At 36.7% G+C, this 13,115-nt stretch overlaps 2 protein-coding genes across 3 annotated transcripts in view; both read right to left on the bottom strand.

The window, feature by feature from the left end:
- The window catches only part of LOC112694572, a 34,104-nt gene extending 21,542 nt beyond the window's left edge, over positions 1-12,562 (bottom strand). The window contains exon 1 of one of the 2 annotated variants that reach the window (XM_025570193.1): positions 12,182-12,562. The gene's annotated coding sequence lies outside the window, so the exon portion shown is untranslated. The remainder of the gene's footprint in view (positions 1-12,181) is intronic. The other variant, XM_025570127.1, reaches the window with a different exon arrangement.
- Positions 1,312-1,887, bottom strand: LOC112694419 (eukaryotic translation initiation factor 4E-2-like). The gene has a single exon (XM_025569875.1). It carries the CDS (start codon positions 1,885-1,887, stop codon positions 1,312-1,314), a length of 576 nt encoding a protein of 191 aa, XP_025425660.1.
- Positions 12,563-13,115: the final 553 nt, after the last annotated feature.

Genomic DNA, 13,115 nt, shown 5'->3' with positions numbered 1-13,115 from the left:
TTTTTCTCCGGTGCTCGAAAATCGTAAATTGTACTCAAACGTAAAGCCGAATACTATCAATGAATACGCACAGTCGTAGTTTTACGCGATTTATTAGGATTGGAAAATCATTGTCAGCCTCAAACGCCAAACCAATCGCGGGGTAAACGATTTATTTATCGGAAAACGTATAGCAACTTTTTTCAAGTTTTGTCGACATCGCGCGCATGTTAAATAAATGTTGCTCCACGACGTTCAGCAATCGTAATTGCATCATTTACGTGGGTCATTTCCGGTGGTGGAGACCAATAAATTATGCCGCATTGTTGAAAATAATGATGAATATGTAAATAGGTATAACTTTTTCCGCTGCACAATTGTTATTGACTGTACGGTCTGCATACGCACGCCGCGTGAAAACTATAATTTAATTGCGTGCGTAACATTTGTTTCCAGTAGTAATCAAAGGAAATGTCCACTCGTCGAGTTTTTAAAACGAGACTTTCAAGTTCAGCACATTTATCAACACGACAAAAGCAGCTACTACTAGTTCGGTCGATGCGCACGGCGACGGCGCAGACAACCGCGCCAATGTGTTAACGCTGTACGCGCGGTACGGTTTCTAATTGAACCGAAAAGGTTAATTATACCTACTTGTAATTATAATTATTATAATTATTTATTTATTTATTAAAATCTTTTTATTATTATTATTATTATTATTATTATTTTTTAACACTCCGCGTTATAATGACCGTATTAGCCGTACGCTACACCCGCACGGTGATTATTTAAAAACTGCACGCGTATGAATCGCATTCGAAAGCAGATTCCGAACGGATTTGAGATTATTACGGCGTGTTTATGCGGTCATTAAAATGTGTAATTTAACGCGTACCTAATTTATGATTCGTATATTTCATACGGGTGATTTCGAATCGTACGCGACAGCTTAAAAATATACGTTTACGAAACTTTTGTTAACCGTACGTTAACGGTCACAAATGCTGTCCAACACATAATGCTGACGTCTAAGGTTGATCGAATGAAACGAATCTTAACCGTGCGAGTAAGATTGCGAAATTGGCGTCGTTCTAGCCGGAGCTAAACCGTTTTTACCGTTGTGAAGCGTCCGAACAGGTACCGAGTCCCGCTCGGTCGGAACGTCACGTTTAGGACACGCGGGGCTCGAACAGTCAACGTGTTTACCGTGTTCGATAGAGCAACAACGAGATGTGTTAAAAACGTTAATTGTATTCAGTAAAACCCGTTGCGAATAAACGGCGATTCCCGGACGCACCCGGTCGGCGAATTAAACCTGCGTGGCCCACGTCAGCTTATCGCGTAGTCGAAGCTGTCGCGCGTGCCCTCGTGCGGCTTGTACGCGATCGGTACGGTGGCGCCGCACGCGTTCCGCAACACCGTGCCCAGCAGCCGGCCTACCATGAGGATGTACCGGTGGTTGGCCGCGGTCGTCCGGACCGTCCACACGCCGACCTTGTGCCGGCCGCGCGGTTTCGCGCTGCACGTGACGCCGCACACGTACCCGGACAGCTGGCCGAACCCTTCGCTGACCAACAGGAACAGCAGGTCGGACCACGCGAAGTCGACGGCGGCCGACGCGTCGCCGCGGGCCGGCTCGATCGTCGCCGTCCACGCGCCCGCGCCCCGGTTCGGTTCCGCCTCCCACGCCGGCCACACGCGGTGCCGGAACACGTAGTAGCCCGCGCCCGGCGCCAGCGCGGACGGCAGCTTGGCCGCGCCGTACGCGGTCGCGTACTCCGCGCTGGTCTTCACGTCGAACAGCTCCTGCAGCCTGGACGTCCAGTTCTCGTTGTTCGCGCACGGGTCCTTGTACCACCACGTCCACCGGCCGGGCAACGGGACCGCGGTGCCGCGGCCGTCCATCGTTTGTCGTTACGCGTTGTCGCGCGCACGCGCGCAGAATCGCCACTAGGTCGGTTGGTTTTTCTACGTACTTACGCGACACGATCGCGTTCCGGTTGCAGTCCCTATTGTCGGGTGTTGCAAGTCCCTGCACCGATCCCGGCGTTTGTCGTGCGCGTCCCTCCGGGATACGCGATTTGTACACGCGCGTAACCACGGGGCGAGCCCGTCGCCGTTGACTACGTGTCCGTAAATGATCGACGTCAATCTGGAACTTGTGCTAAAACCCGAAACTCGTCGCGCCGGCGCATCACGACCCGATAGACGTTTTAAATGGTTCCTTGTGAAATCGTGATTATTTTATTATTACGAGGAATACGAAAAAAAATAAAAAATGCCCATTGTAGGCCGCTTTGATCCGTAATAACTGTCCGCTACTTCCTTTGTTTCCCGGCGCATTTCCGCTGTGGCACTGCGCAACTGTTCTCACGTCGATAGACAGAGTTCAAATACAGTTTCCGACGGTCACAGTTTTCGTCTCGCTAGCGTTTAGCTTTTCGTCCAACGTTATCAATTGACTTCAGGTATAAGGTCAGCGGCAAATGTAAGTCACGTATCGATAACAATATACGCATGTTGCCAGATATTTTTAAAAAATATATTCTAAGTAATATTTATACAGCGCTATGGAGTCAGGGTGTCAGAAAAAAAAGAATATATAATAAAAAAATATTACAAAATCGGATGAATTATAAACTATGATAAAACAATTACACAGATTTTATTTGTGAGCTCGAAAATAGGCAGCTAGGCAACTATCATTCAACTTTTTCCTGCTTTCATACAGACTTAAATAGTTAAAAAGTTAAATTTTAATAAAAAAGCGACCAAATATACACATAATAATAAATTAAGTTTTAATTAAAAAGTGATAACCGAACCAATATTATAACAATAATACTGACAGTTCTAAGCCTGGTAAAATAGTAAGGAAAATATTTATTGTAACATACATTAAAATATAAAAGTTTCATAAGATTCGATTTACATGTCAAAAAAATAAAAAAATACCCAGGACGTAATTGAGACCAAAAAGGTACAATAAGATGTAACTTACAATCACCTAAGATCAGTATTTCTACTGGAAACAGGCCCATATATGGAGGCGCTGAAATTGTTGAAAATAAAATGAATGCCATTTCAATGTAATTAATATAGATTTACTTAAAAAAAAACCGTGGTGATAAAAATCCTTTTGTGTCCCCCCCCCCCCTATCGTAGCGCATATGCAGGTCTATCTTTTTGAAGAGTGTATGTCACAAATTATTCCCCCGTCTTGTTACAGTTACGTGAAAACGCAAACAGTAACCCATTGGGCCGATACTAAATCTATTGCGAATCACCGCTCAGGAAAATCTAGAACCATACGGGAGGGATATTGAAATAGAGGTCTCTCTGTACGGGTTCGTTCGCGGCTAATCACCGCGATCGATAAACTCGCCAAATCAAATCGTACCGTCGTGAAAATCGCTTCTGGTCGACTTCGATACGCCGACCGTTTTAAAATTATTTATCCGACGATCCGGGCACGCCAAGAACGTTCACGTCCTTAGCAGGGGTTAGACCGTCGGCGAGACGCGGGAACAATCTCGGATTTCAATCCCGATGGGAGTGCTGATGATAACCGTTACACTCGTGCACGCCTTCACCAACACGTGCGCGGAAAAGATATAGAGTATACGTTGTACGAACACTTTTCGACACCTGCGCGTGTACACGATTACGTGATTTAGAATTTCTGTAGCGAAAATCTGCGATCGGTCGACATCGATTGTTCGCACGGCGATCAACGTTTGTCCGACCTATACGCGTACGCACCACATGCGCTCGTTATCCGGTGATACAAGTCGCACAGTGACTCGAACGTGTCAACCCGCAACAATGCCTGTGCACAGTGCCGTCATGAACACTATTGAAATGCACAGCAGCAGGTTGATATTGAAATGCGTGTACTGCAGTGGACAGGACACTTTCACAAGAACATTATGTACATTAACTCGTTTTGGCGAAAAAAATATTATCGAATGTGGTTGCAAACGAATTCCGTTCTAAGGTCGTTTTTAATACCTCGGTTGTGACTAAAAAAAATAAAATAACATCAAACGCTCAGATCGCATTGTAATATGTAATACGATTCTATAAGTCAAATTATCATGTGTGGCACGTCACTCGTACAGCTTAAAAATAATATTCGTCGTCATCTGAGGTTTTTTAAACGGAATTGGTCGATTTCAGTCGCGAATCGTTTACGTTAAGTATAAACAAATTTTTCGAAAGTGTCTAGATTTGAAAGCATACAGGATATAACAACTTCATACCTCGAGTCAGATCTTCTCCTTAGTCTAATATTAATAAAATCAACACGAACAAATATTGAAGACCAAAAGACAATAATAGTACCAGCCCCTTTATCATACAACTCAAGACCATACAAATATTTGTTTCAATAAGTGTTTTATGACGCGTCGGTTGATTTTTTCGGAACACATAATAAGCCGTAAACCGCATATACGACTCTATCAGTACAAAAAAGCCGCTGCTGTCGTTGTATTTACAAAGCATATCCAAGACACCGATCGAAAAACTGAAATGACAGCACTGCATTATATTGTACGTAAGTTAGTTGCAGTTGGCGCATTTACCTTTATGGTAGCTTCGAGTTAAGTAAAGGCGTGCATTAAACATCAATAAATCCCTCTCGGCCGACCGTGTGCTGCAACTAGATACACGTGGCACAACCGCTGCGAACCGATCTAAACGGTTTCTTTCTCGGGGCCAATGCATACTCAGTCGTACCTATTTAACATTGTAATATACTCGTAATTGCATATCCTGTTGCGATCCATACCGCGCACAAGACGACGATGACACGCCAACACCACCGCCCAGCTCGTCATCAATTAATAACGTATACAGTGCGATTTTCACGTCATCGCATATCGTAAATATTGTACTAGGACGGCAAAAGTTGCACATACGTGTATGATTTATACATACGCACAACGGTTGTGCGACGTACGGCACAACACGACAATCGATAGTATGCGTGCGTTAGTATGCAATTACGTCGAAGGATTTCAATGTCTCACGTTCATCTCATTATTATATACCGATGAATGTATGTGCATCTCGATTTTTTAGCGAGTCCAATCGATGACGTTTCGTTCTTCCGTGTGTACGAATCGTGTACATGTGTAGTAAAATCTTATTCGGCCAAAAGGAGAAGTGATAAAAAAGGTCAAGGAATGATTCGCAAACGTTCTGGATTTTTCAGCAGGGTGATTTCATAATATATTCCGAACAATATATTGAAATAAGAGTTGGTAAAATGAATTTTTTTTTTTTTTTTCATTTACGTATCAGCCGATTCGTAAAACACGTTAGTCCCAACTACGACAGCAAATGCGGTAAGATTGAACAAATCGCGTTGTTGTGTTATATATGGTTTATAGTTATTATATATTTACGAAGGACAGAACAGTTATGCGTGTAAAAATAAATTGAATATCAAATTACGACTACAGGAATGAGAAATGCGCTCGCATATCGTGTACTATACGTGTATTAAATAAAATGAGGGTAAAACACTTATTTTATCGGAAATATTGAAAAACAAAATCATATAATGTTATTGCAAACACACAACTCTGGTTTTCATACTTTTAAATCTAAACAACCAAATAGTTATTGTTATAGTTTGCTAAAATATTCAAACGATTGGCGGTCAATCCGTTCGAGGAAAATATTCAGAAGTATAATATCGTTTTATTTTATTCGTTCAATATATTTTTATTTTATTCATTCGTTGTTAATTATTATCTGTGAAATGATTAACGCGGCAAATTCACTCTCCGTCGAGAACAAAGTTCCATACATTCGGTATTTGACCTCGGAAATCAAAAGAAAATCCAACTTTTATATTAATGAATATAATTTTTATATAATCCACTTCAAGGTAAGTTTATAACAATATAAACCGTAAACATTAGATCTACAGTACAAAACTGTTTAATTAATGTTACGATAGTAATTAAATTTAAAAAAATGTTATCACAAAAATCAAACGATTTGTACCTCTTGTTTTGAATTTACCTTGATGCATATAATAATAATAAAATACCTACGAAACAGGGTTCTTTACATCAGTCGTTGATATTTAGATAATCTTCAGAGTAAGTTTAAACTCTCTCTGTTTACAGTATTTAATCACAGAAATAAAAAAAATACTGATAACACTAATCATTGAATCATCAAGTGTCTTACTATCGTCACAATAGGTTTTAACATCGGAAACCCAGAGAAGAGTTCAGTAAGACAAATATTCACTGAGTATTAATCTTAATGTTTGTGAAAAATATGTATTTTTCTAAGAGTTAAACTTTTAATTTTTCGCACGCAGTTGATACCAAATCAATATTCCAACTTGAAATCATATAATTAAAGAATAAAGGGCTACGAAAAAAAATGATGATAGTCAATATTCCTAAACTGTTTAGTATTGCAATTTTTAAGGTTTAAGATCTCAAAAAACTAAGAGATTAAAAACAAAATAAATTTAAAAAATGTATTGTTAGAATATAACTAATTTTTAATAAAATTAATAAATATAAAATTTTATTTACTTTTTAGAACAAATGGCAAAATAATATAACTATCAGAATATTTTCTTTTTTTTACTATTATCGTTTTTCCCCATATCCCTTATATGTTATCTACCATGAAGTATTTTACGTTCTAATAGTATAGAAATTGTATCCGCAAAAATACCTACAATTTTTTCTTTTTCATACGTTTTCAAACTAACTAGACGGTTTTTAGATTCCGAGTGAAACGAGAGATTTATTGGTTTTACCGTGATATGTGTTTATTTGTTATGTCTATGTACACGATTTTGACCAGAAGGATTGCTCCGACTATAAAAAAACATAAGAGATAAAGAGTCTAACGGTCTATATTAAGCCAGAGAAAAAAAAAGTGATAAAAAGATTTCTGATAAAAAAACGTCTTATTAGTACTTTAACAGGAACAATTTTACTAATTTTTCTATATAGATTTTTAAATTATTGCAAAAAAACTGACAAAAAATTATAAATAAAAGGCAAAATTCACGGCATATCTATTAATGAAAAAAATGAACTTTTGTTTTCTTTGTAATTTAAAAAATATTATCTGTAAGGATAAAATTTTCACCGAATACTATAGATGGAGAAGAGAAAAGATTTGGTTTTTTTTACTATATCAATCATTTTCTGAAAAATAAATTGATCCAACTGACCTCTTTCACTCAGAAGCGTTACTTCAAGAACAATGGTATATTAGTTTCAAGTTTAAAAAACTAACTAAGCAATAATATTCACCGATTCGCCCATCGTATCGTTTTTTTTCGCTTTTTTAAAAAAACCTTTGAATGATAAATAAAGTATATAAGCAAGCACTCGATTACAGTTATTTATCATCTAACGTCCGAAAATTTAATTGTTTCTTAAGAATATTTGTTGGTAAATAACCATTATCATCTGAATATCTTTCTGGTATTTGTGTTTACGTTAATATTTATAAGATGGTATTATTACTCTAAATGAAATTAAAATGTAATTATTTTCAAGTAATTTTAAAGTGATTGTGGTTTACTGCCTATGATGAAGGTCGTTATGCTTATTTAACTTTTTTGTTATTGTTATAATTGGATAAATGTGCATTATTGGTGGCTAACGAGTTACAGTTACACAAAAAAAAAAAAAAAAAACAATTAATTTTAACATTTCAATTGATGCTAAACTACAGGTTACAAATTAAATTATTTAAATTTATTATATACAATAGAATTACAACAATAGCTCTAAAGAACTTTCGACAAAAATATAAAACAAAAAAGTATTAAAAATCTTAACCAACATACTTGTACAAATTATAAATAATACAAAGATGGTTTGTAGGTACTTTATTTGTACTTACATTTTGCTGAAAATGATTATTTTTATTAATGTTCACAACTAAAACGCATTTCCTTAATGTTAAGTCATATTTTATAGAAGTCTATTTATGACTTTTTGTATTTCGTAACTTCGAATAAAGTTTAAAAATATTATAGAATATTGTAGCAATATAAGTTTTCATTAATCACCGGGAAAAATTTTTTAAGAAAAATAACCAAACAATAACATATATTAACACCAGTTGATTGATACTAGGTTTAGCAACAAAATTTTATAAAAAAAAAAAAATGTTGTTTTTATAACAGTAATTGTATCTATTTAAGTGTTATGTTTTTTATATAAAAAACGTCTCAACGGATATCTATGTTATATACAGATTGCATAAACCATTTTGAAATCTGTATGTGTGTCTATGCAATACAAAAGTTCTTTTGTTAATCATTCGGTTACCTTTGCTAATATATTTTCAGTGACTTTATTACGACTTCATAGATCATCGACGTCATAACATAATCCGTTATACGTATACACACTAATCTTGGTCACAAATGTTCGCAAACCAAGCAAATACATTATTGTCTTTGCTACACAAGCGGCGTGCACGAATAGAGGTGTCCAGTGGTATCGCTTAAGCACGGGCCAAGAATAATAATTATTGTTGTGTTAACAATGATTGCAACAATATTGGCCAACAATTATTGTAAACGCGCGACCATTATTTTTCCTCGTAGTTACGATTCGTATACCGAGCTCAGCCGTCGTCTGTCGTTCGCGAAACCGAATACGTTTTTCCGAGCGCGATGAGTGAAAAATCCGATGCTCGTGCGCGGACAGACGCAGCGTTGACGACAGAATAGATAAATCGGTCGCGTCCGAAAACAACGAAAAATCGTCTTGAAACCGATCGACGATAAACAGTATAACGGCGGGCATTGATCGGAAATCGTGATGATTAACTCGATTTGAACGTCGTCCGAACGGACGGTAGGACGAGGACGTGGCGAGTGAAAAGAAAAATACCAACGGTACAACGCTCGTCGTATAACGGGTAGACGTGTATCGAACGCGCGCGACGAGAGACAATGTAAAAAAATTAATCCACCACTAGCCGCTGCGCGGAAAAAATATTGTTCGCTGCACTCGGCCCGTCGTCACACGGTCCAGCACTATTCGTGGTAAGTATCTAGATATCATGTCTCTCATGTTCCGCTAACGACCTAATAGGACTTAATAAAAAAAAAAAAATAAAAAAATAAAAAAATTAAAATAATTATTATAATAAATTGTCACAAAATAACGATCTTAATATTTCGGTTTGTACATGATCTGTAACTATCTCATAGTTTCTTTATTCTATGCGATACAATAACAAATATACTCGTATTATTAAACAAGATATCCATTGTTCAATATATATATGTATATATATATATATACTTAACACTGACCTTCGTTCAGAATCGTTTCTCGGACATGATGGTTTACCATGGCTTTCAAATGCACACAAATAAGACTAACATGATAGCATTGGTAACTAAAATTATGAAGGACAAACATCGGCCCCGGTGTCCTATCAGCTTTTTTCCTCCGATAATTTACGAGAACCCTGTGTATGTGGTATGTACAATTGTAGGTTAATACTTTAACATTAAAATCGAACGCAATAAAAATATTCACGTAAGCTTAGAGTAAAATGTTTTCAAGTTACCACGACATAATAACTCAATTATTGACGAAAATTAACGTTCAATCATAAATTCAAAACCATTCTGTTTTTTTTTTTTCGTTAAACTTATGTTTATTTTTGAATAATATTAACATTCTTACAATGTTGGAACGTATAACAGTATAATAATTACCCTAGTCGACTATTTCTGAAGAAAAACTTTTGATAAATAGTTACTAATAAGAAAAATATTCATTCAAAAATAAGTTAACTATAAACAAATTATTTCAAGATAAATGGCCACAACTATTACAATTTCAGCTATATCCAAAATCCATACATTGTCAATTCTAAAATAGTGTATGACAATTATAATCATTGAAGACAAGTGAAGGAAAAAAAAAATCAATAAAATATTTATTATTACAGCCTTCGTCCATTTTTAGTCGTGCAATAATCTGTGAGTATACTGCAAGTTCATAATTATGTACGCATGAAGCGTTAAAGCATCACCTAACCTTAAACCTATTTCGTTCCAACTTATTATTACACATTATTATATCGTAGAAAAAATATTACTTTTAAATACACATCCTGTCCGTCGAATATTTTGAAAATTTAAAATGGCGAGGTAATTCAATTGACATTATCTCGTAATTATATTAGAAGGTTCTTATAGAGTACGATATAAATACGAATTATTTATCTAATTTTTTTTTTTTTTTATTAGATTAACAATTGTTTTTTAAATGAGCTTTGAAAATCTTACGACTTTTGTTAAAAAAAAATATTGTGAATTTATTTAAAATCAAATCGATTTATATGTATGTTTATCGTTCCTAATGCTTCTCTTTTTTTAATGCGATCGATTAAAAAATTTTATACTCAACGCGGTTTGAAAATTCGTCATTGATAAACTATTTATTGAGTGGTTGTTTTTGAGTACATACATTCGTTATGTGCGCATTTTCAAATATGTAGGTATGCAAGTAATTAAGCATTGGACAGCGGATCGCAAGGTGAGAATAATGACAATAAAAGCGATACAATTACAATAACAATCGTTATAGTTGTTTAATTTGTGCTTTAAAATAATTTCACAAGTTAAATATATTGTTTCAAAATATTAATGTAACAATAACTATAGGACCGCAGATATGAGTATTTTTCGAAAATTATTTTTCAAATCTTACAAACCAAGTGACTGTAATTTATACAAAACGGATGACTGCAAGCGCATACAATTTATGACTGTAGCGGTTTGACGCAAAGTGGTAAGTCGTGTATTGACTGCTAATAAATATATATTACGTTAGGTTAGGTTCGGTTCGGTACCATTGTTATTGTAAGGTTAGCAATAGATTCGGTTGGAAAAAAATCGATCGATTTAAACGGATTATTTGACGTGCGGGGAAAAAAATTGAACCACTATGACTATTGAACAATGAACGCGCCGTTTAACCGTTGAATTAATTAACTATTATTAATTTAATCAACGAGAAGCTTGTATAGACACAATTCTAGTGCTGTCTACAATTTTTAACAGTATAGGTACGTCGTACAGTCCGTCCGACGAATTTCAGTGCGGTATTCAACGTTCGTATATGCTTGTATTTATACGTTTCGCAAGAAACCAGGATGATTAAATTTTAATAATAACAATGATAATAATAATATCAACAACAACACGTTAAACTTTGTGCATAAATGTCCGGAAAAAAAAATCTGTGTTACACTACGAACCTTATGATCAAATATTTATATTGCGGTGTTCTTATTCGACCGAGAGTGTAAAAATTGTACGTTGCGAGCGTTTAAGTTCTAAAATTTTGCGTGTACAAATATTTCAAATTTGTTGTTATAGCTAAATGTCTTATGAAATACAAGTATTCAAATTAAAAAACAAATAACTCGTAAGTGAAGACATAATGAGTGTATACAACAGCTTTAACATTCACTGTCATTCACTGTCGCGTCAGAATTTAAACCACAATGTAAGGTAGGCCATACAGGCTTGTTTGAAAGTAAATTTAAGTTTTAAAATAGTTCTTGGCGTGAAAGGTTGATATCTTTAAATTATACTAATTTTAACTAGGTATCTTATTATCTAATGTGAGTAATATTAAGAGTACATCAAACAGTCAAACAGAATAACGTAAAACAAGTACAAAATAAAAATATTCATCATCATTGGATGAATTATGTGAACTTGATTTCTGTATGGTATAGTTCGTATCGTGCTAAAATATTAATACGATCGCATTATGTCTTAACACAAATAATTTATTCAATTATTATTATTTTTGTACCGATTAAGAGTTTGATCAAGGCGATGGACCCGGGCCTACTACGTGCCGAACACGTCATTATTGGCACGCGGCGGTAAAATTAACGTGTAGTTATTAACGTAGCGAAATTCAACGGTGACATTTTCGTCGATAAATTGTACGTTTAGTCATGATGGTCGATAAAAAAAGACCAAACGGAAATCTTATCACGTCGTAAAAATGTATTGAACCAAACATCAACCGCCATCATATGTGATCGAAAAAAAAAAAAAAACCGTGATCGCCATGTTTACAAACGGGGATTACCGCGGATCTGACTCGAACCGGTTAAAATAATGTGGGTATATATAAATATATATATATACATTTTGCTTACTGTCTAGGGAATGGACGAGATAGGCGCCGTGCGATGGTGGTCCTGCGACAATCGTCCTGGTACCGCGATCGTGTTCCGTGCTCAGGGATCTCTGACGACCGGTGGCCGCAGCACTATTTAACGAATATGTGGTACGCGTCGAGCCGACGAGGAAACGAAACGACGCCGAGGGGACAATGACGACGACGAGGACGACGATGACACACGTAGAAGAGCGGTGCCGGAGTAACTGGCCGCCGACGCCACCGTGCGTACCGGGTCTGGTCGCAGCCGAGGACGGTCTCTCCTCCTTCCACAAAACGCGGTTGTATTATACACTCGCGTTATTATAATACATCTATACACGCCTTGTAACAAGCAACTGTTTGCACGTATATAGTATATATTTTTTTTCGACAACGACTGTAATAATAATAATAATAATAATAATAATAAATTTACGCACTACGTCGTTCTCCTCTCCTTCCCGGACCGAAATAATAATAAAATCGGTACCGATGCAGCTGTATAGTAGTGATGCAGCAGTTGTCCAGCCGCTATGCCACAGTCTGCGCCTTCACATTATTATTATTATTACGCGCCGCCGCCGCCATGTGTCCCACACTGTACCGACTACGCGGCGGGCGACGTATATGTACACGTATAGTGCACACAATAGCCGACAGTTCCCCTCGGGTTTTGTACCGGACGGTGTTCCGATTATTTTACTCGAACCGTAATGCCTCGCGCACGGGCCGACATATTTCAAAAGTAAAAATGCCCGAAATCGAAGTATTGGCCGACAACAGTAAGCGAACATCGATCGCACAACGTTTGTACAGAACTGAAATACGCCGGACGAAACGGTTTGCGCAATAGTCTTGTGCAGCGGTGTCCGAATTCCATCGTTATCGTAAAACATTAGCGCCATCCGTCGAGAGATT

This window comes from Sipha flava, unplaced genomic scaffold (genome assembly GCF_003268045.1).
Source record: "Sipha flava isolate LNK unplaced genomic scaffold, YSA_version1 0_pilon_pilon, whole genome shotgun sequence".
Classification (NCBI taxonomy): domain Eukaryota; kingdom Metazoa; phylum Arthropoda; class Insecta; order Hemiptera; family Aphididae; genus Sipha; species Sipha flava.
The sequence above is the reverse complement of the archived record's forward strand: the minus strand, read 5'-3'. Positions and strand labels throughout refer to the sequence as shown.